This window comes from Bos indicus, chromosome 4 (assembly GCF_029378745.1).
Source record: "Bos indicus isolate NIAB-ARS_2022 breed Sahiwal x Tharparkar chromosome 4, NIAB-ARS_B.indTharparkar_mat_pri_1.0, whole genome shotgun sequence".
In the NCBI taxonomy this organism is placed as follows: Eukaryota; Metazoa; Chordata; class Mammalia; order Artiodactyla; family Bovidae; genus Bos; species Bos indicus.
In genome coordinates, this window is record NC_091763.1 from 47,163,440 (window position 1) to 47,188,250 (window position 24,811).

At 46.4% G+C, this 24,811-nt stretch overlaps 1 protein-coding gene across 12 annotated transcripts in view; it reads right to left on the reverse strand.

The window, feature by feature from the left end:
* ATXN7L1 (ataxin 7 like 1) overlaps positions 1–24,811 on the reverse strand; it is a 255,289-nt gene that overhangs the window by 149,304 nt on the left and 81,174 nt on the right. For 11 of the 12 annotated variants that reach the window (XM_019958663.2, XM_070787735.1, XM_019958661.2 and 8 more), the window contains one exon: positions 8,999–9,103. The exons of the other annotated variant lie outside the window; for it this stretch is intronic. In XM_019958663.2, the coding sequence (XP_019814222.1) occupies positions 8,999–9,103 (105 nt within the window). The remainder of the gene's footprint in view (positions 1–8,998; positions 9,104–24,811) is intronic. 12 annotated transcript variants of the gene reach the window in all.

Below are 24,811 nucleotides of genomic sequence, written 5' to 3' on the forward strand. Positions count from 1 at the left end.
GGTGACTGTGGCACAGTGACAGGTGGGATGCAAAGGGCACAGGGATCAGCTGACAATTTAGTTGGGTAGTAGCTGAGCTCAGCAGAAATGTGGAAAAACACTTGGGGTGTCACTAGCTTAAAAAGAGGTTTATCGGTGATATAAAAATAAAATCACCTATACTTGGAAAAAAGAAACCCCAAGATATTGAAATGGCTATTGTCGAGGTCAACAGCATCCTTTGGTGGAAATCTAGTGACCTTTTCTCTTCTCGCTCAACCACTTGGCATTTGATTGGCTCTACAAACACTTTCTGCTCTTGGCTCCCATGCTGTCATCCTCTGTTGCTTTTCCTATAGGTCACTGGCCATTCCCCTTCTAACTAACTCTAAATGTGGACCTTCCCTTTTACAATGTAATCCATCAGCAGATGCTGTCAGTTACATTTCCAAAATAGATTTCACGTTTACCCTTCACAATCCACCTGCACAGCTATGCCTCAGTCCCTTCAAGGTCTCCCAGACTCCAAGCAGCCAGAGTGACCTTCTGAAAACAGAAGTCAGACTATGTCTTTTCCTCCTGCAGGGTCCTCCCATGTCTTCTCACCACACCCAGAAGGAAGCCTAAACTCTGGGCTCTGCCCTACAGGGCTCTGCAGTACTGCTCCCACCACCTCTCTGAAGCCCTCAAAACACCTCACCTGATGTGCTCTTCCTATGGCTTGATCTCATCTTCATCTACGTTATTTAAACTATCAGAATGCAGGCTTCAAGAAAGTCACACCCTAGTCTTGTTCACCACTATTTGTCTGCAGCACTAGAACAATGCCTGGCATATAGTAGGTGCTCAATAAATATTTTTCAAATAAATGAATGAATCAAAGCTATGTGACTCTGAAGAAGGTAACCCAAGAGATTCAGCCTTCAAGAAACAGGCTTGAATGAGATATAAGAAGAGGGGTTTTTTCTTTCAAGTAAAAATGAATTCAGTAATGCTAAAATTATGAACATCCTCTTAATCTATCTCTAAATTTGAGCTGAATCATTACTTCTGCTATTTGTCTACTTGTAAAATTTACCTGATTCACAGAAACGTGCAAGAAAAGGGAATTCCACTGAATTTAGAGGAAATTATCTACTGTTTTGGTGGTAGGGGTGGGGCTCTTACGGATCTGCTCATTTGTTGGGGATGAACAAGAAACTGCAGGCAGAACTGATGGTGGTACCCGTTCCACCTCTCCCACAAGCTTGCCTCTTTTTACTTTTTGATATTTAAAGGTCTATCCAAATGCCATGACTCTCAGTTTATTCTTCCATTCTGATTTCCCTCAAAATCGTGCCCAAGTTTTTCACCTATGCCAACAAGCAGACAATCAGAAGCGTAAGTTAGAAAAATGAGAGTTAGGGAACTCAGGTGCCCCCAAGCGCCCGCATTTAGGCTCCAGCATCCTACAGGGGACCAAAACAACCTTTCTGTATGGAAGTTCAGTTATGCTATTGCAGGGAGTTTGAGACCCAAAACATTAAATCAGTAAAGTCATCAAGAGTCAGACATAGGCTGGAATCCTAGTTCTGCCACTTACATCAGCGAGATCTTGAGAAAATTTATGAAATCCTCTGAGTCTCCCTGTCCTTGGGTGTGAGACAGGAATAATGGGACTAGAGCACCTTAGCACCTTAGAGTGGCAGCAGGATTAAATTAAAAAAAAATCTTAGCATATATAAGTGCTCAATAATTGTTATTGGTACTTTTTGTCTTCCATTAACAGATAAGAAAAGCTAGGGTTTGGGACCAGGTCAACCTGCTATATTCTAGATACATTTTTAATTCTAATTTGAGCAGCAGCAAGTTCAAAAATATAAACATTTGAAGGGATGCAAAATGTGGTGCTACTTTGTTGTAGGTTTTTTCAGTTGTAATTCTTGATATAAGGTATCACCATTTGTTAGTCCATGATTAGTTTTGCTTTGGGATCTTCTTAGAATCAACTGTAGGAATTTCCTTAGTATCTGTCCTATGGTTACACTTTACCAGGGAGTATGGAAAGATGACATAAGAAGAAACAACCACAGACATTGTTTCTGACTGTAAGGAACCCCAATGATACATCAAGCCAGGAGTTAATTTTAGATCAGGGATACATTCATCAAATTAAGGTTAAAAAAAGAATCTCACTAACAAAATCAAGTTTGCACAGATTCACCTGATCTTGTCAAGTCTTATTAGTTAATACTGCCGGACTTGACAAAGAATATGTTCAATCTGACCAATTTCCTTTAATTATTTTGTCTCTGGTATAAATAATCTAGTTCATAAAAAACAACTCACAATAACAACAGAAATTTAATCTCAACAAACAAATCCCATTTAATTGACCAAAAACTTCAGTCCTGCTCTGTGGCAATCTACACCTTCGGAAAGGAAGTTCTGGCAGGATAATTAGCCAGTGATGATACCCTGGAAGCCCAGGGGCACTGACATTAGGAGGGACTCCCTTTCTCTAGGGCTCAAAAGCACAAATGGTTTGTTTCCTCCTCAACTAGAGGTCACCCGGAGATAGACAAAATAAAGAGAACAATTGCAGGAAACCCTGAAACCTCATTAATGAGGCTTCCATGTGTGGCACTGCTGGGCTCTGCTGCTCTCGGTCCCCACCCAGCAGCAGCATCTGCTTGTGCACGCAAGGGATGGAGGTGCCAGCTTCCAGGAGCCAGTTGCTGCCACTCATTTATTTTGTGGCTCAGCCCCTCTGCTTTAGCTCACAGTTCATTAAATTCTACTGCATCACCATCAACATGCAAAACAGATACTTGAAGGGCATTCAAAAATATAATCAGAAAAAGGGACTAAAAGGTCCTCTCTCAGAAGGGAAAAAACTAATCCTATCTTGTCTTTTGAATGACATCTAGGTTCTTTGGTTCTAATATATATTTAAGTAGCAGTGACATCCAAGGAATATCTGTCTGATGGATGGGGTGTAGGGTGCCGTATGGTTCTCTGCTTGGAGAGTGAGCACCAAAAGTGGCTGAAAAATTCTGAAGGATCTTCGTATACGAATGTTTTATTTCTTTTGCCACTTTTTCCCCATTTTTTTTTATTTTGAGGTGGGAAGGGCTGCAATTTTATGGACTTCAGCAATCTATCTTGTTTTATGCTTTGAATATGACCGTGATGGGGAAATTATCCTGATGACCAGCTCATTGGAGGCTGAACTAGTAAACTTTCCACATGCTACTGTGTGGTTCCAGAGAACGGATCTCAGGGCTTAGTGTGCCCACGCACACACACGTATTTGAATGGGGAGGAAAACCTGGATACAGAAAAGCACAGAATATTACACGACAAATGGAGATGTCATAATTCACAGCAGTGGCTTTCAGCTGGGGGTCATTTTTGTCCCCTAGTGGACAGCTTTCACTGTCATGCCTGGGGGTGGGGGTAGCTACTGGCATCTAGTGGATAAAAGCTAGGGAAGTTGTTCAATATCCTACAATACAGAGGATGCCCCCATAACAGAATTTTCCAGCCCCAAATGTTAACTGTGCTGCTGTTGAGAAACTATTCTTTATGGTAGTTTATTATGTAAATATATTAGGAGAAAAGGACAGAAAAAATCATACTCCTTTCATTTAGGCAAATCATACAATTTCATAAATGTCCAACCCAATTACAAAACCACAGCTAGAATCTACTTATTATTTTTCCCTTTACTTACAATATTTCAAACTGATTAAACATATATAACTTCTAAATGTAATAAAAATATTTTTTCATTGTAGGTACCTTGAACCTTCTAGTTTTGAGCTTATATACAGGCTTACGCACACAAATGGGACCCCATACACACACACACACACACACACACACACACACACAACATACACAGAGGGCTCTTCGGAAGAAATGGCACTTTCTCCGCACTGAGGCTGGGATCCACAATACCGACAGAGAAAGTCACCAAGGTCAGCCTCACACTGCATAGTAATCATAAATGAATATCCTTTGGACAAGACTTCATTACAAATCTCTGTAGCTTATCACTTGGTTAATGAAAGCATAACTTTTTTTTTAAAAGCAAACTTTGTTCCACCACTGTGCTAAAAGTACTTTCCACATGTGAGCTCCTTTAATCATCAAAACGATCTTAGGAGAAAAACTACAATCCCATTTTAAGAATAGGAGACTGAAGCACAGAGAGGCAAAGCAACCTGCCCAAGGTCACACAGCTAACAAGTGGTAGAGCTGGAACTTGAACCTAAGAAGACTCACCCCAGAGAGGCAATTCCCAATCACGCAGCTCCCACATCGTGTCAGTGCATCAAGTCATAACTTGGGCTGGACAGCTATGAAGGGTAAGGATGTTGGCTGAGTGAGATCAGTTCACCTAAGGAGAGGCTTTTTCTGTTTCCCTCTTTTCTATCTTAATGCCTAAATAACATCATCAACTCACCTAAGAGACTTTAGAAACAAACCAATCCCTCAAAATCGTAATCTCCTGGGCAGAGGTCTAAAAAGCATCTAAAGGGCTGCTATATAGAGCAAACAGACCTAAGGGGTCCACACAGGTGGAGTGGCACAGCCCCTGGCACAGCCCCAGTGGCCTGGAGAGCCCCCCGCCCCAGGCCAGGCAGAGGTTCTCCTGAGCAATGGGCACATGCCTGCTTTTTACATCTGGACACAAGCTTGGGGCACAAAGTCAGGAATAACAGGAAAGCAGCCAGTCTTGGGAGTCGGGGGGGAGGTGGCCAAGGCTGGCTCGACCTGGGCAGGGACCCCAGAGATACTGGGAGCTTCATGGTGTTTCCAAAGGAGGACACTGGAGCCCAATGTGAATGTAAACCATATTCGTAAAGGTGGATCCTCAGGACTCCTGGCAATGTAATCATCTTTAGGCCAACAAGTCTTGCCTCCAAGAGTGTGGGAAGCCGAAGATGAATCACAGGCCAGAGTCCGCAGGCTGACCTCCATGCGTGTATCCCCCGAGACAGGGTGAGAAACGAAGGCAGGAAACACTTGACTGAATTGGTTTTCCCATTTTTCATAAGAAACATTCAACATAATAAAAAATAGCCACACTTTATTGACAATAATAGCTACCCTTTCTTTATTTCCTTACTATGTGCCAGGAAACTACTTTATCTCTGTTCCTCATAGTAACTCTGCAAGGCAGGAACTATCCCTTCATTTCAGAGGAAAATGAGGCCCAGAAAGGTCATGTAATTAGCCTGACGTCTCACAGCTAGGAACCCAGGTCTGTTTGACTCCAAAATTTACGATTTTTTCCATAATCGCTTTCACTGTTTCACATTATCATCAACCTCCAAAGTCCTCAGAACCAACTGCCTAAATACACACACACACACACACACACACACACACACACACACACACACACATTCTTCCATTTAACTTAACGAGGCCACTGAAATCTTGAAGGCTGCTATGCACCTGTCCCTCTGATTATGCTGTGATCCTTAAAATCAGGCACCAAATCCCAGGCACTGAGAATGAGCAAGTTTCCAAGAGAACACATAGCCCAGTCCCCTGTCACTTAAAAAGGTGCAGAGTCTGGGGTCTTAGGGCTGGGTAAGGCCGAACTGGGACCTGGCCCCCGAGCTGTGTCCCTTCCACTGCCCACCTCAACTCTGCTTCCCAGGGCCAGGGCCAGTGATGATGAATTCATTTCTGGGTGCTGGGAATACAGAGCTGAAAAGGTATTATTAATACATCCCTGGTCCCGAAAGGATCCTCAAAGCTGGTGGATACAGCTGAGACAGCCCACAGGTAACTGAAGTGCAAGGCAGGAGCTGGGGAGGCGTTCTGTGAATATGAAGAGGGACAAGCTGTGTCCAGCTGGAGGCCACGTGGAGATGCCATGGGGAGAAGAGAAATGAACCCATGCTCTGGGTATACCGCAGGAAAGCGCCTCTCACCAGTCCTTTCATACCAAACCCCCCTGTGGCAGGCAGGGCACTCATTTTATAGACCAGGTGGAGGCCACCAGCCTGAGATCATGTAGTTAATAGGGGAGTCATGTGAAATGCTCTGTCTGCCTCCAAAGCCCACATTCTCTCCATTATAACAAACTTCAAATGCTGCTTTGAGGAACCCTGGTGGCTTAGTAGGCCAGGAGAGTGGCACTTGAGCCCACACCCCAATTTCAACCTCCGTGGATCTGCTGGGCATCTGTATTCATACTGGGGTTCTATAGACGAGATTCCGTTTGAGAGAAAACTCTGCAGCTAACATGATTGAATCTGAAGCCAGGTATTATGATGTGCTCCCTGGCAGGCAAGGGTTTTGGGCTAGGAGTTTGGGCCTTGGAGTTTGCGCTAGGACAAGAGGGGACTAGGAGCCACACTCGGAGGTTCAGGCCCTGGAGTTTGGGCTAGGACAAGAGGGGCCTGGGAGCCACACCGGGAGGAAGTGAGGGATAATGGCTATGCAAGCCAGGGAATCACGCACTTCCCTCACTCAGGAGCTATGCTGCCTGCATTCAAAATCAGGCTCTACACCTGCTCAGTTTTGAGACCCTGGGCAAAGCAATCCTAAGCCTTTGCTTCCTCAAGTTCAAACTGGAAGTCATATTGGTACCTACTTAGTGGGGGCGTTGAGAGGATTACATGTTCAAAGATAAGGAAAGCATCTAGTACAGTCCCTCGTACCTTATGCAAAGCCATTCTCATTAACTTGTTGATTACAGCAAGGCTAGTCATAGGAGGTAAAAGAGCAAGAAAAGAAATACTGTGATACTACAGGAGGAATTCTTAGGGCAGCTAAGAAATCCTCCTTGCCCCTTAAGTGTTGCCCTGGTTCTGAGCTCTGCCTTGCGTTCTCCTGCCCTTGATAGATGCGGGTGGGAACCTGTGGGACATGTACCTGGCAGACGAGGGAGGCTTAAAGGCCTCCGTTTGCTGAGCTGTGGTCGTGTCCTACCACTGCTTGTCTGCTGCTTCAGCAAGAAGCTCAGGAAGACCGGGTTTCAGGTGATGAGATCTGTAACCCCAAACCCCCAAACTAATTTACTGCCATTGCTCAGAGCATATGGCTACAAAATCCTCAGCTGTGCCCCTAAGCTAGACTTGCTCTTGAACCAAAAGGCTCAGGATAGAGGGAGGCATGTGTCAAGGGAGCCAAGCCCTAGCCCTAGAGATTTCCTTCACTGGCTATATGGGGTCTTGCCTTGGGAGGAATTCTGCAGGGCACAGTGGGGGTCCCAGGTCCCATTTAGGTTCTTTCCATCAGAAACCCTGCCAGTGAATTAAGTTCCCAGAGAAGGTTTTGATGACTTATGGGATTTTTCCTTGTCTCGTTCACTGCTGTACCCCAGCACCCAGAACAGCAGCACATCCTAGGAATGAATGAATGATGATCCCTTCCTGCATCTTCATGAGACAAACAGGAGCAGGGACCACAGAGCTTCCATGGTTGCTCCCTGACCTGCCAGCTGTGTGGGATCTTCTTGCCACTGCTCTGCTACTGACTCCCCTACTTGTCACCTCAGCTGGTAGCATCAGCACCGCGCCTCTGACAATCTGCCTGGGAGAGGTTTGGCCTTTTCTCTCCTCCCAGTGGAAGGGAGGGTCATTTGCTACAGGGCATCTACCAAGAAGGTCAGTGAGTGCCCAGCACACAACTTGCCCCTTTCATATTCTATCTGCCAGAAATGAAAACGTTAGAGCGGGAAGCGCCCACAGAAGTCATCACTCGTGGAAGAGACGAGGAAACCAAACCCTGAGACATTTAGCAAGTAGCCCCAGGTCACAGAGGCGGCTGCCACGAGGGGCAGAAGACCTGGCCTCTCAACGGAGCTCTTTGTACAGCATTTGCTAGGAGCCTCTGTGCCCATGCAGGTCAAAAAGTCTCAGAAGCCTGGATTCTTCTTTCTACATATTATAAACACGAAACACAGCTACAGTACACACACAGACGCAGGTTATATAAAGAAACACACCGCTATATAAATGTCATATACATATATGTAACTGATATTATGATATATACAACTATTCAATAGTCCCAAGTACCTTTACTGGTGAGATTAGACAAGCTCATCTCCTTTTATTTTATATCTATTTATTACAGAATGGTGATAACTGAAGGGCTAGGGGAAAAGAAGAAACCCTGAGTGTGAGAAAAGAGAAATACGTAATTTGCCAAAGTGTATTTGATATGATAATTGCTTTGACTTTTTTTAGGTACAATGTTTAATGCACTTTGAAATTTTACACTAAAGAAGGGCATTCGGATTTTATGTTCAACAAAAGAGAGGAGACTTTAAACCAAAAGATTGGGAACTACTGTTCTGGAACTCAGAGCACATTGCAGCTTTGGAAATTGGCTGGTCCAACAACATCCTGTTTGAAGAGAGGGAAACCTGCACTCAGGTTAAGTCACTTCCTATCCTCAGGTTAGTAGCTCTTTTTCTGCTCTGAGGGGAGCAGCTGTGTGGACGTTAGTTGTGTGTGCCCAAGACACCGGCAGTGAAGGAGGCCAGCATTTGCTGTGGAACTACTGAAGGGTTTCACACCAAGGATGTAAAAGATAGAGGGAAAGCAAGTTCCCAAACATGACTGTTTTTTTCCTTTTTTTTTTTTTTAAACAAGCAGGATTCTTGGAAGAGGAGAAGCTGAACTCGTGGCTTGGTTTACATTTCCTGGGGGTTGGCACCCCAGTGGCCTCCACGGTGGGCTGCCCTGGCCCTCCTGTCTCTTGGAAGAACCGAACATCTGGCTGCAGGAGTGGCTCCTTGAGCCACTGCTGTCCCTCCCCTTTGTCCCCTGCAAAGACCACCACCCATCTACCTAAGCAACGGGATGTTTTGTCTGGTGCCCCCACAGCACCGAACATTTTGGCAAGAGGACTACCCCTGACTACCCCTAAGGCAGTCGGCCTGGAAGCCGAGGCAGAACCCAGGGGGATTCACCCAGGGCCTTGGGCTCAGACAGACCCAGGGCCAGACCACAGGGCAGGGCTCCTCTCGAGTGTTGGACATCGGCCAGTGCAGGAGTCCACTTACCGCAGTGGGACTGGAAGACCTGCGGCTTGACGACCTGGTTACAGGCGCTGCACACCACGAGGTAGAAGTCGTCGTGTGCTGGGTAGTGGCCAAACAAGTGCATATCTGTGGGGGGAAAGGAAAACAGGTTGTTTTGAAAAAGCAACCAAGTCTTAGAAGGTGGATGGTTTCTTCTTGGAATGTCCTCCAGGGCAGGTTTTCAAACAAGACTGGCAGAAAGGCAATCATCTTTAGAAAAGGGAACACAGCTTGTCCAAATGCAGCTCCTCACTCTCAGAGAAGCCCATGCCTCCAAGAATCCCTCCTCATTTCCCTTGCCAATGGATGGCTACCACTGATGGCTTAGTCTGCGGCATTTGGGCTACCCAGAATCTCATGCCACAGGGAGTCACTCTGTCCTGAAAGAGGGCCCCAGGGTTCACTGGGACCCAGTGAGGCTCCAGTTATTTTAGGATGAGGGGAAGTTCACCCAAACCCATTTCAGCATAAGCAGAGGCCTCTCTGGTGATGGCAGGGTGAGAAGGGCTGGAGAGAGAAAAAGGAGTCATCCTGGTTTCGGCAGCTGCCTGGGTCCCCCCATCACCTGCAGAAGACGCCAGGGTAAAAGGAAGCGTCCAGACAAGTGGCTTGCTGGCTGCCATCATTACCCATTCTTTACTTGGCAAATATTTGCTGCTGCTGCTAAGTCGCTTCAGTCGTGTCCGACTCTGTGCGACCCCATAGACGGCAGCCCACCAGGGATTCTCCAGGCAAGAACACTGGAGTGGGTTGCCATTTCCTTCTCCAATGTATGGAAGTGAAAAGTGAAAGTGAAGTCGCTCAGTCGTGTCCGACTCTTTGAGACCCCAGGGACTGCAGCCTACCAGGCTCCTCTGCCCATGAGATTTTCCAGGCAAGAGTACTGGAGTGGGTTGCCATTGCCTTCTCCAGCAAATATTTATCGAGTGCCTAAGTGTGCTGGGCACCAACCGTGCTGGGTGCCAGGGCTGACTGGTGAACAAGAACAAGGGCCCTACTCTGCTGGAGCAGAAAAGAGAAGCATTGACCAGATTCACACAGGTCATCATGTGGGTGTAACTGTGGTACCCACTGAGGAGGGGAGGAACAGGGTCCCATGAAAGCATGTGGCAGGCTGACCTAACCTTGACTAAAGCATTGGACAGGCTTTCCCGAGGAGGGATTAGACAAAGAAAAGGTCAGGGGAGAGAGGGGGAACTTTCAGGTCCACCATGGAAGGAGATTGTGTGTGTAGGAGGAAGCTCTTGGCTGAAACAGAAGAACAAGAGGGGAGCCCGGAAGGTGTAAGCTTTGTGGATCAACATGGAGAATACCCATGGACAGAGGAGCCTGGCGGACTACAGTCCATAGGATTGCAAAGAGTCACATATGACTGAGCGACTAACACACACACACGCGCACATAGATTTGGAACCTGACTTTAGGAACAATGGGAAACTACTGAAGGTTTTTAAGCAAAGTGGTGACAGAATCAAAGACATACTGTTGGAAGATCAGTTAGGTGGCCTATGAGACACAACAGCATACATACGTCCACACAAAAACCTGTTCATGCATGGTCACTGTAGCATTACTCATAAAAGCTAAGGGTGGAAGCAACCCAGTTCAGTCACTCAGTCGTGTCCAACTCTTCGCGATCCCACGGACCACAGCACGCCAGGCCTCCCTGTCCATCACCAACTCCTGGAGTCTACTCAAACTCATCTCCATTGAGTTGGTGATGCCATCCAACCATCTCATCTCATCCCATCTCATCTCATCTCATCTCTGTCATCTCCTTCTCCTCCTGCCTTCAATCTTTCCCAGCATCAGGGTCTTTTCAAATGAGTCAGCTCTTCGCATGAGGTGGCCAAAGTATTGGAGTTTTGGCTTCAACATCAGTCCTTCCGATGACACTGAGGACTGATCTCCTTTAGGATGGACTGGTTGGATCTCTTTGCAGTCCATGGGACTCTCAAGAGTCTTCTCCAACACCACAGGTCAAAAGCGTCAATTCTTCGGGGCTCGGCTTTCTTTATAGTCCAACTCTCACATCCATACATGACTAATGGAAAAGCCATAGCCTTGACTAGACGGACCTTTGTTGGTAAAGTAATGTCTCTGCTTCTTAATATGCTGCCTAGGTTGGTCATAACTTTCTTTCCAAGGAGTAAGCGTCTTTTAATTTCATGGCTGCAGTCACCATCTGCAGTGATTTTGGAGCCCCCAAAAATAAAGTCTGACACTGTTTCCCATCTATTTGCCATGAAGTGATGGGACCAGATGCCATGATCTTAGTTTTCTGAATGTTGAGTTTTAAGCCAAATTTTTCACTCTCCTCTTTCACTTTCATCAAGAGGCTCTTTAGTTCCTCTTCATTTTCTGCCATAGGGTGACATCATCTGCATATCTGAGGATATTGATATTTCTCCTGGCAATCTTGATTTGAGATTGTGCTTCATCCAGCCCAGAGTTTCTCACGATGTACTCTGCATATAAGTTAAATAAGCAGAGTGACAATACAGCCTTAACATACTCCTTTTCCTATTTGGAACCAGTCTGTTGTTCCATGTCCAGTTCTAACTGTTGCTTCCTGATCTGCATACAGATTTCTCAAAAGGCAGGTCAGGCGGTCTGGTATTCCCATCTCTTTCAGAATTTTCCACAGTTTGTTGTGATCCACACAGTCAAAGGCTTTGGCATAGTCAATGAAGCAGAAATAGATGTTTTTCTGGAACTCTCTTGCTTTATCAATGATCCAGCAGATGTTGGCAATTTGATCTCTGGTTCCTCTGCCTTTTCTAAAAACAGCTTGAACATCTGGAAGTTCACGGTTCACGTATTGCTGAAGCCTGGCTTGGAGAATTTTGAGCATTACTTTACTAGCGTGTGAGAAGAGTGCAATTGTGAGGTAGTTTGAGCATTCTTTGGCATTGCCTTTCTTTGGGATTGGAATAAAAACTGATCTTTTCCAGTCCTGTGGCTGCTGCTGAGTTTTCCAAATTTGCTGGCATATTGCGTGCAGCACTTTCACAGCATCATCTTTCAGGATTTGAAATAGCTCAACTGGAATTCTATCACCTCCACTAGCTTTGTTCATAGTGATGCTTCCTAAGGCCCACCTGACTTCATGCTCCAGGATGTCTGGCTCTAGGTGAGTGATCACACCATCGTGATCATCTGGGTCATGAAGATCTTTTTTGTACAGTTCTTCTGTGTATTCTTGCCGCCTCTTCTTAATATCTTCTGCTTCTGTTAGGTGCATACAATTTCTGTCCTTTATCGAGCCCATCTTTGCATGAAATATTTCCTTGGTATCTCTAATTTTCTTGAAGAGATCTCTAGTCTTTCCCATTCTATTGTTTTCCTCTATTTCTTTACACTGATCACTGAGGAAGGTTTTCTTATCTCTCCTTGCTATTCTTTGGAACTCTGCATTCAAATGGGTATATCTTTCCTTTTCTCCTTTGCTTTTCACTTCTCGTCTTTTCATAGGTATTTGTAAGGCCTCCTCAGACAGCCATTTTGCCTTTTTGCATTTCTTTTTCTTGGGGATGGTCTTGATCCCTGTCTCCTGTACAAGGTCATGAACCTCTGTCCATAGTTCATCAGGCATTCTATCAGATCTAGTCCCTTGAATCTATTTCTCACTTCCACTGTATCATTGTAAGGGATTTGATTTAGGTCATACCTGAATGGTCTAGTGGCTTTCCCTACTTTCTTCAATTTAAGTTTGAATTTGGCAATAAGGGGTTCATGATCACAGCCATAGTCAGCTCCCAGTCTTGTTTTTTGTTGACTGTATAGAGCTACTCTATCTTTGGCTGCAAAGAATACAGTGAATCTGATTTCAGTATTGACTACCTGGTGATGTCCACGTGTAGAATCTACTCTTGTGTTGTTGGAAGAGGGTGTTTGCTATGACCAGTGCATTCTCTTGGCAAAACTCTATTAGCCTTTGCCCTGCTTCCTTCTGTACTCCAGGGCCAAATTTGCCTGTTACTGCAGGTATTTCTTGACTTCCTACTGTTGCATTCCGGTCCCCTATAATGAAAACGACAGCTTTTTTGGGTGATAGTTGTAAAAGGTCTTGCAGGTCTTCATAGAACCGTTGAGCTTCTTCAGCATTACTGGTCGGAACATAGACTTGGATTACTGTGATATTGAATGGTTTGCCTTGGAAACGAACAGAGACCATTCTGTCATTTTTGAGATTGCATCCAAGTACTGCATTTTGGACTCTTTTGTTGACTATGATGGCTACTCCATTTCTCCTAAGGGATTCTTGCCCACAGTAGGAGATATAACGGTCATCTGAGTCAAATTCACTCATTCCTGTCCATTTTAGTTTGCTGATTCCTAAAATGTCAAAGCAACCCTGATACCCATCAACTGTTGAATGCATAGAGGAAATGTGATATATTCATACAATGGGATATTATTTGGCCATAAAAAGACATGAGTGCTAATGCCTGCTATAATATGCATGTTGCTGCTGCTGCTGCTAAGTCACTTCAGTCGTGTCCAACTCTGTGTGACCCCATAGACAGCAGTCCACCAGGCTCCCCCATCCCTGGGATTCTCCAGGCAAGAACACTGGAGTGGGTTGCCATTTCCTTCTCCAATGCATGAAAGTGAAAAGTGAAAGGGAAGTCACTCAGTCATGTCCGACCCTCAGCAACCCCATGGGCTGCAGCCCTCCAGGCTCCTCCATCCATGGGATTTTCCAGGCAGGAGTACTGGAGTGGGGTGCCATTGCCTTCTTCATATTCAATTACATCAGTCCTGTCCCACTCTCTGCGACTCTGGACTGAGCCTGCCAGGCTGCTCTGTCCACGGGATTCTCCAGGCAAGAATACTGGAGTGGGTTGCCATGCCCTCCTCAAGGGGATCTTCCCAACCAGAGATCAAATTCACATCTCCTGTGTCTTTTGCATTGGCAGGCTGATTCTTTACCCACTGAACCACCTGGGAAACCCCACTACAAATATGGATGAACCTTAAAAACATATGCTAAGTGAAAGGAGCCAGTCACAAAAGGCCACATATTAAATGATCCTCTTTATATGAACCGTCCAAAAGAGGCAAGGCCACAGACAGAGAGAGGAGATTAGTGCTTGCCTTGGCCTGGGAGTCCTGGAGGGAACTGGAGAACTGCTAACGGTTTACAGGTTTCTTTTGCAGATGATACAAACATTGCCAGATTGACAGTGGTGATGGTTGCACAAAGCTGTGAATATATTACAAACCACTGAATTATATGCTTTAAATGGCTAAATTGTATGATACACGAAGCGCATCTCAGTAAAGATGGGGTGGGAGGTAGGGAGATCAGTTTTGAGGAAACCAGCGGTCAGAGCCTCCTCGTGGGCCGCTGGGTGGAGATAGAGCCCTGAAGGGCACTCTGCCTGCCTCTCCTTACCTGACCGGCTCCAGGACCACTGAGAGCAGGGTGGACAGGTGGAAATAAAAGACACAGCCTTCATGAAAGTGCTTTGCCTCACACATCTGAGTTTCCTCTCCCCCCACCCCCCACGCCCTCATTTTCTAGACGCAACCTGTGTTTTTATCGAAAACCATCAGACATACCATGGTTCTACTAGCTGCAGGGGGAGGCCACAGAGAAGCTGAGTTCCTCCTGATGTCAGGACGGCTCATTTATAACCCAACACATGCTTCCAGTGCAGCCCGGATACTTGGAAGGAAATGGAATTGACACATTGGTCACATGGCCAAGAGCCAAGGCCCCTGCTCCAGGGGAGGCTGGATGGGAAGGGTGAGATGGGCCCTCACTGGGGCGAGGACCCCATGCTCCCGTGGCGGGATGCAGGCCAGGCTGGGGCACAGGCGCACTGAATCTCTGCAGCATTTGTGGCTCCAGGCGCGGCTGGTCATTTCCCCTCTAGGACTCACCTCTGTTTCCACTCTGACTAAGACGTTACCGGAGGGGAGCGTTATTAGTCAGTGCCTGGTAGGCGGGGGCCTGTGACAAGGGAGGCTGAGAGAGAACCCAGCTGTGACAGAGGCCCAGGCGGGGCCCACACAGCATCCGGTACCCTAGCTTCAGAGCCTCCCAGCACATGGAGGACACTCCCAGTCCCACACTGCTGACACCACTCTTGCTTTACTTTCAACTTACAGAATATTTTTATATTATATATTCTTTTTTAAAAAATAACAAAAGTGATACGTGTGTTTTGAAGATACATTTGAAAAATACAGAAAAGCCAGAAGAAATTAAAAAAAAAAACCACTGGCAGCCTTTATTAACACTTTGCATCTCATTTAGATTTAGTCACATTTTCTATCCAGGAACATGTGAAACCAGGAGCTGGCAAGGGCTAAAACATTTATTTATTCAACAGCATTTCCTGGGCTGCCTTACAGTCTTTCTGCAATAGATCAGGCTATAAGGGAATGAAAGAAATGCATTAATTTAAAAAACAAAAAAAGCATTCGCACACTTGCCTGAGCACCTACTCTGTGCCAGAAACTGAGTGCAGTAAGGGAGGCTGAGAGGTAGGGGGTGGGGAACATGGCTCTTGACCTTTGTCATGGGCCCCGATGACCTGTCCAAGGTCCGTCAGGCCTCTGGCTGCTGTCCCGCTTCAGCATTCCTTCAGGAAGCTGTGGAGCCCCCGCTCCCCTGCCACTCTCCCACACCTGTGGGTCGAGAGTTGAAGGTAAATGTCAGGCTGGGCAAAGCCTGGCCACGCTGAGGGTGTCCTACTCTGGGCCCTTCGCGTCACTGGGGCTGTTCTTGGTTCCCTGCAGGGCAGTTTCAATTGTGTCTGCTTAGAGTATGTCTCCCGTGGAAACTGAGAGGACCTGCTGGCCTGTTTGTATATTCCTTAGTGATCGGACCTCAGAATCTCAACAGGCTTCCTGGGTTCTGAGAGTCTGCCAGATGGGAGCTTCTCAGAAGACCACCACTTCCAGAGGCCAGGCCATTTTGATCAGTGTATCGTCTGCTTGGGGATGAGGGAGGAAGGCCAGGGAGCACTGGAAATCACTACGCCTGGCATCATGTTGGATATACTATTAATTAATAACTCTCCCTCTCAATTTACCACCCAAACAGAACTTTTAGTACACAGTTAAAAATGGTGGTGTGTTGATGTGGGCTTGTACCAGCTTTTGAGAGCCAACTGTGCAAGTCTCCCAACGTGTTCCGTGAGATCAAGGCGGTAGCTTGAAATCAGACCTCATGGAGTATTTACACCATGGAAAGGGGCACTACAGATCAGGTTTTTTCTTTTCTTCAGCAAGCCACATTGTTAAACATTTACCAGCATACCACTGAACAAAGATGGGGGAAAAAAGGCAAAAGTGAAACCACCTGTAATGACACCCCCTCGGGATAACCACTGTTAGCATGTTAAGATACATCCTTCTAGACTTTGCTATCTGATAACATTATCTTAGGTAATCCTCATAATTAACCCACAAAGTTGCCATCATTCCACTTTCCAGGCAAGGAAACAAAGCTAAGAGATCCCATGAGTGATCTGTAAAGCAGGATGAGACCCCTGCTCTAGAGTCCATACTCCCATCTTAGCCAAAGGTCTTTCATAAGAGCAAGATCCCATTTTAAAAATGAAGGAAACAGTTTGATGAATGGAAGCCTTGCATAGAGGACCAAGGCTCTGAGGAACCTTTGGCATTTGCACAGGCCTGGGGTCAGAAGGAGGGATTTTGAGCACAGTGCCCTTTGCTGTGTAACCTCAGGGAAGGTGCCCAACCTTTCTGAGCAACTGTTTCCTCATCCATAAAATGGGGCTTGCATTTCTTGCCTCACGGAGTTGCTGTGAAGGCTTATAAAATTTTCCTGGCCTTTTATTTTCTTCCTCCAGGGATTTAGGAAAGCGTGTAGAGAAAGCTTTACTCAAGGTCTTCTCCCCTATCTTTCAAAACTAATTCCTTCTCCCTCCAGTGGGAGAATCTTTGCTCCAGGCAGCACATTCTTTGACCCTTCTTCAGGACCATTCACAGCTGACCTCCTGGGGAAACTGCAAGGTTCCTCTGACCTGTAGAATTCCCTCTATGTGCACGGCACCATCACACACAAGTGTGGACAGATGAGGGTTGCAAGCCACTGGCAGGGCTCTCTCTAGGCAGTGGTCAGGCCCCAAGAAAACATGCACAAAGATGATGGGACTTTGCCCATCACAGTGTTCAGTTATTCCCCCATGTTCAATTATTTCCCTACCACAAATCCATGCCTGTCTGTTTTGTTCCATTTTGTCCCTACAAACGAATTAACTGTTGATCAGATACATCAGATAGCACCACCATGGCACTGTCACAGAAGTGATCTTAATTATCCTCCTGTCTGATCATTGGCAGGGTGAGAGCAAGATCCATAGCTTCATTTTGCAGATGGGGAAACAGGTATACTCTTGATTCTAGGTAAGTATTTTTTGGTTTTTCACCCCAACCCATTATACACATACGTGCTGTGCTAAGTTACTTTAGTCATGTCTGACTCTTTGCAACCCCATGGACTGTAGCCCGCCAGGCTTCTCTGTCCATGGGACTTTCCAGGCAAGAATACTGGAGTGGGTTGACATTTCCTCCTTCAGGGGATCTTCTTGACCCAGGGATCGAACCAGCGACTCTTAGTTCTCCTGCATTGGCAGGTGGGTTCTTTACCACCAGCGCCACCTGGGAGACCCCCCATACACATATACATACCTGTTTTATCTATCCATCCATCCATCATCTATCAAACACATATATCACACTCTCATATGTCCTGGTCTACTCATTTCTTTTTATTTTATTCTATTCTATTTCATTAAAAAAACATGCTGAACTCTTGAAATTAATTTCATAATCCTTCAATGGGTCACAACTCAAAGTTTGAAAATTACTCTTCAAGGCAATCCAGTGAGTTAGGGGTTGAGCTGAACCTGAGAGATAACTGGGGGTTTACAGAGGTCAGAGATGGTCCTCAGTGCTTACCTGGGAGTCTGAGGCCATGAACTGAATAATTAGTGCCAGTTATACACTGCAGCTCACAGGAGCTGTACTGTATTTCTTCCCGAGTCTGCATTCAGTGAGGCATGTCTGTGCCTGAATCAGCCAAGGTGGGAGTATTTACACCATGGGAATCAGCATCCATTATAAACCAGGGCTGCTTCTCTTGGAGAGCTGGCTGTGAAAACACTCACCAGCACACTACTGACCAGCATCTACTCTGGCTTCACTCTTTCCTGGATCAATTTCCCTAGTTATCAAAATGGAGAAGTTTATATTTGTTATCTACCACATCGGATGCTGAAAGGCTTCTGTGAACTTGAGAGGAAATTAATATGTTAATATAAACTTATGATAATGGTATTGATCATTAGCCCCAAAACATGCACAACAGAGACAGGTAAACATACTGATCATTTTCTGTATCAAATGAGCACAAAAAGGCTACAACTTGTTCAGCTCTGGTGATGATAAGGGGGCTGGGGATGGGGGAGTGGTGATGAGGGAGTGGAGAATTAAGTTCTTTTCAATGTCTGACAATATAATGCTTACTCTTTAAGGGTTATTCCTGGAGCTTATTCACAGATTAGGCTCAGACTATCAAATTAATGCAACTTATATATGGATCACACACAGGTTATTCTCAGTGGCTTCCCTGGTGGCTGAGACGGTAAAGAATCCACCTGCTATGTGGGAGACCTGGGTTCGACCTCTGGGCTAGGAAGATCCCCTGGAGAAGGGAATGGCTACCCACTCCAGAATTCTTGCCTGGAGAATTCCATGGACAGAGGAACCTGGCAAGCCCTAGTCCATGGGGTCGCAAAGAGCTGGACACAACTGAGCAACTTTCACTTTCACTTACAGCAAGCAGTCCTTTACTCTTCCTCTTCCTTAACTTCTGGTGGAATTCTCATCTGTGGAAGTCGATTGACAATGGCATTCATGTTACCAACTTCCTGGCATCCTGGGTCTGCCTCCCGACAGCACTTAGGTTCCCCACAGGTCTTTTCTGGCTCTCACAGCTTCACCTCCCCCAAACACCCACCCACTCCTCACCTTCTGCCCCCTCCCACTCCCAGATGGCAGAGGAGGGATGGAAGGGACAGAGCCCAGCTCGGCAGGAAGAAGAGACACAGTTTAGGACACCAGCACAGTTGCTACAAAGGTAGAAAAGTAACTGATTTCCTGGTGTAGTTAATGACCCATTTCTTAAGTCAATACTGAAAAAGAAATTGGCAGGACTTGCCTGGTGGTCCAGTGCCTAAGACTCCGTGCTCCCAATGCAGGAGGCCCGGGTTACATCCCTGGTCAGAAAATTAGATCCCACACACAGCCACTAAGGGTCTGCATGCCACAGCTAAAGATCCTGCATGTCGCAACAAAGACCTGGTACAGCCAAATAAATAAACAAATACATTTAAAAAAAGAAAGAAAGAAATTGGCAGACTAGGAGGAGCAGCATTTTATAAATGGCCTTCTGAGGGAACACTTCAGACAAGCAAAGTTGTGTATAAATTTTCCTTTATACCCAATATTCACTTAGTGAAAATGGCTGAGGTAAAGGAAAAGGCAGGGTGACATGTCCAATTAGCTATTTGTACAGGATTTGTTTCTATGATGGGAAGACAACTGGTTTTGTGGCTGCAGGATCACACTAGATTCTGTGCACTTTTGAATTTGCCCCTGGAACCTTCCAAAGCTCAAGACCTGGGTATTACCAAGCAACAACTGGTGAGAGTTCAAAAGACAAAACGCTTAAGAAAGAGGGATTCCTTCCTTTTGCAAGTGGGAAGGCCAAGTTAAGCAAAGGCTGCACACAGAAGCAGCTGGAAGCAGACTGCCTTTGAAGGCCGGGGGCTGGGGGGTGGGCAGCTTCAGCAGTGATGCCTGCACTCGCTCAGAAGATCCCACAGTAGGGAAAAGGAAGACAGCAAAGTAGACAATATTGAATTTTAATTTCTTGAAAAAAAAAAAACAAAAAAAGCCCCAGAAAATGGCCTCAGGTTCCCCCAAAGTCTTTTTCAGGGTTCTGAAACCACCCCGGTTGCTATAGAAATCATGAAAATGTCAAGGTAGCATATGACTCTAGTATAACAATAGTTTCATATACTTTTAAAATTGAGTTTCCCTTTTGAACTGACTCTAAAAAAACACAACATAATGGAAAAAACAGATTATGTGATTTCACCACACTGAATCTTTTGCAGGAAGGTAAGTGTGAGCCTCTGCCCGTGGTGGTTAACGGAATGGATCCACAGACTGTGATGGGAACTCTGGATGTGACAACCGTGTGATGATGGCTGGAGAGCCAGTGCCACTGGACTCCCTCGGAAAGCTACCAAAAAGATGAACTCGGCTGGCAGTGGTTTTGATTTGTGGGCTTCCAATTACATAAACTCAGGACAGGGGAGATTATCGGGAAGAACGGCAACTGTGATTCAAGGACACACATGGCTGCCTCCAAGTGGATTCACATTTAGACAGAGATGCCACTCAGGAGAAGTACCTTTCATGGTGGGAGAAGCTGGTCCTAAATGCCTTCCTTTCTCCCATTAATCTTAATATGCTCATTATCCAGTTTTTATTAATGTGTCTTTTCTCTCTGCTAGTAGACTTTTCAGCTGCATTTTAATCACTTATGTCAAATAGAAAGTGTGAGGCGGGGAGAACTTTTCTCCTTTGCTCTCATGGCTGCGTGATTCTGTGTGTCCCCCTCCAAACTCTTCTTAAAGTCACAGAACAAAATAATTTGGGGGCCTTCAAAGCAGTGACCTCTGACCTGACACCTGCCACTCCCCCAGCAGAGTATTGAACTTCCCTTAAGGAAAATTCAACAACAACAAAAAATGCATTCACTTTCCATTTTTCAGATTTCTGAAAACTCATGGCCTGACTGAAGGCTTCAAAAACAATGAAATCTGGAAAGGGAAACTGAAACAGGAGGACTAGAAAAGCAAGCAGTACACAGTGCCAGCCAGCTTTCAGGGTGGGTGAGGAGGGTGGGTGCAGGTGGCAGGCACAGGGCCTTCTCTTACAAACCAAGGACTCAAAAGCCCCAGTCTGTTCTCACTGAGGCTGGGCCACAAGGCACATCCTGGCAAGGCTGAGCCAGGAGCCGGCCCCACAGCAGGTAGAAGCTGCCCAGTCTGCTGCCTGAACTGACCCCTCCCAATCCCAGCCCCAAACTCCACCCCTGCTCCTACTTCTCTCACCTCCCACCCACCCCGCAAACCCCAGCCAGCCCACATGGCCATGAAAGACAGCCCATCCCTCCCTCCGCAGGAGGAGGGCCTTTACAGACACGGTCTCATGGGGTATCAAGGCCAGCAGACTGCACAGGGTCCCGGAGCTGGGGGGATCCCCCAGACCAGCCCCTCCCCCAGGCTCCCCTTCAGCTCCCAGTCATACCCTGAAGCAAAACGAAGGAAGGGAGACAGTATGAGGCTGGACCTGCGAGGTGATCTGAACCCAGACTTGAGAATGAAAACCACGAGAGGTGAGCCTGCTCAAATGTGGTGCCTGAGAGCAGGGCTCTGGAGTCAGGCAGCCTTGTGTTCAAGTCCTGACCCTGCTGTTTGGCTCGATAACCCCCTCTAAGCTTTTGTTTTCTCATCAGGGGTAAAATGACATGTTTGTGAAGAGGCTGGCACAAAGTAAGTATGCAGAGTCTCCAACTCACCATCCACTCCTCGGGGAAGACTCCTTTGATGTGCCTGGAGGGGAGGCAGGGTCTCCCTCCTCCCCTTCCTCCTGGCCCTCAGCAATATGACCAGAGTTTTCTTAAGGCTGTACTGGAGTCACTGGATTACACCCCTCTCACCAGACTGCGATCTTCTTACAGAAATCATGACTTAAAAACGTCCTTAGCCAAACAGTCTGATGCATGGTGGCCACTTAATAAACATTAATAAGCTAACAAGGCTGACGTTCCCAAGAAGTTGATTTACTTCCCATATTCCTTCATTTTCTCTTCTGTCAAAGGGGCAAGTTGTAAATGACAATAAGTTGTCCTAATATCCATGCTGCTAACTAAGATCATGAGGTTAACAGTTACATCTCTTTGTTCATTCTTGGAGCTCTTTTGAAGACAAGTACTGAAGCTAAGGAGGAGGCATGCGCGGGCTGGCCACTCTTGTGTTGTTGTTCGGTTGCCAAGCCATGCCCCACTCTTCGCGACTCCATGGACTGCACCCCACCAGGCTCCTCTGTCCTTCACTACCGCCCGGAGTTTGCTCACTGAGTTGATGATGTCATCCAACCATCGCATCCTCTACGTTGTGTAGAGTGGTTGATACCTGTCCCCACCATCCTGGCTCCTTCCTTCTCCAACAAACCATGGCTACTCCCCACCCCACCCACAGCGATGCCCCCCCCCAAAGACAGAGTTTGGGATGGGCATAGGGGTGCTCCCTCACCCTGGGGACATCAGGAAAGTAGGTGATACAGGGCCTCAAAGCTCCAGACTCCTCCCACCCTCCCTGTTTCAGGTCTGGATCAGCGCAGCAGCCAGGCTCAGCCCAAGGCACAAGGAGCCATCTAAGCTCAGCCTGGTGGAGGATCTGAGTGGCTGCTGGGCAGTGAAGATGCTAGTGGCCAAGAGAAGCACAGCACAAAAGGCTCCCCTGTGCCTGCTCCTGGCTTAGGCTTCAATGACGACAATCGCGGCCCCTAAAAATGTTCCCAGGGATGGCAAGTCAGCCTTAGTTCTCTCTCTTGAGCAGCTGCAGGACACCTAGGCTCCTCCCTGTCCAGCAAACTTGTCTGTTGTTTCAGCCTGGCAGGCTGCTGGTTTCTGGCCTGACCACCCCACCTCTGGTCCAAAAGACAGATGAGGAACATGTAACCATTTTGGTGGGATGCTGAGTCCTGAAACAGTAACCTGGCTAAAGCACTTCTTATAGCAAGGGGTGCTTGGGCTTACAGATAAGCTGCATGGAGAGGACACCCCCATTAGTCCCTCACGAAGTCAGCCCCCATGCTCTGGCCCGGCCAGGGAGAAGTTCTGTATCAGGGACAGGATGGGTACAGCATGTTCAACAAGGACCTGGAAGTAAAGACTGTTTACAGGTGAGCCAAGTCACTTCAGTCATGTCTGACTCTTTGTGACCCTATATAGGCTGTGGCCTGCCAGGCTCCTCTGTCCGTGGGAGACATTCTCCTCCAGGCATGAATACTGGAGTGGGTTGCTGTGCCCTCCTCCAGGGGATCTTCCTGACCCAGGGATCGAACCTGTTATCTCTTATGTCTCCTGCTCTGGCAGGCAGGTTCTTTACCACTAGCACCACCTGGGAAGCCCCAGAGACTGTTTAGTTCACTACAATTCAATTAGAGAGAGAAGAGAAGCATCAACACATTGGGGAAGATTCTAGTCCCTCCCTGGGCTTTCCTGCCTAGTTACACTTAAAAGACCAGACAAGTGGAGGGGCATACGATGCTCTGGAAAGGCCACATGTCACCACAGGCTCCCTTCCCTCCCAGGTTCTCCTGCCTGAGTCACTTACAAGCTTAAATGCTCACTTAAATCTTTATGCCCAGGTTGTTGTCCACTTGAGAACTACAGTTAAGATAATATTTGTTTTCATAAAATCAGGAGGCCTCCCTGGGCTTTTTCCCTCAAGACTTCTTCAGCAGGCCTTGCTTTGTTTCTGTGGAATAGGCTTTTCCTCTCCTGGGCCTCCCTCACCAGAGAACGTTAACAGCTTGAGTGTGTAAAGCTGGTTTCCAGAGGATTTAGGGGTGACTCCTTCCACCTCCATCCCGGGGCCTCTCCAGGGTCCAGGTAGGGTCTCCGGCCACAGTCTGTAATGTCTTCCCTCTTCCCACCCCTATCCAAGAGAGATGTGAGTGACGGGGAAGTAGGTACCATATTTCAGGGAAGAAACAGTGGGTTTGAGGATGAGGAAGTGATGCTGTTCCTTTTAAGACATGTTATGGTCAAAGAGAATTTCCAGATTGACTAGAACAATGCTGTGAAGAACAACTTAAATGGGTCAAGGGAAATCAATGAAAACACTTCCTTTCCTGTCTTTTAGAATAGGATGGTCCACTTCCTTGTTGTGGCAAGCTGAGTCTGCAGGATGGACTAACTCATCCCTTAGTTTCCTTCCAGCTCCTCAGTTATGATGGCTGGTCCATCAGGGAGTGTGTCAGGAGATGAATGCGGGAGGATGCCACACCCACATTACAAGGAAAATCCCTGGAAGAGGTAAATAGAGCATTAAAATCTGAGTGGTTTATTTTTAGGAGGAGTTAGTGAAGGCTGACTATCTATCTTACTACCCACCTACTCGCAGAGATGGTATCTATACAGATGATAGCATCTATCACTTCTATCAATCATCAAGAACCTACTGTATAGCACAGGGAACTCTACTCAATATTCCATAATAACTCACGTGAGAAAAGAATCTGAAAAAGAATGAATATACATATAACTGAACCACTTTGCTGTATGTATACCTGAAGCTAACACAACATTGTAATTCAACTATTCCTCAATATAAAGTAAAAATGAAGTTGAAATAATCATCTATCTTGATCTATCATAGTTGTCCTATCCCTGTCTCTCATCTCACCTACCTCTGTGTCATACCTGTCTATCATATCTACCTCTATCTGTCTACCATCTCTATGTTTTTATCTCTATCATCTCTCCTCCTATCTTAGAAAGCATTCTAGTTGTGAGCACTGCGGGGCTCTGAGGTGGACTTAACTCAGTCTCAGCCTGTTTGATGGTTTTGAAGGCTACATTTTTGAGTGACAAGGGTGAGACATGGCTTTACAAAACTAAATGAAAAGAAGAAAAAAAGAACTTAGACAATAGCGAAAAACATCAGC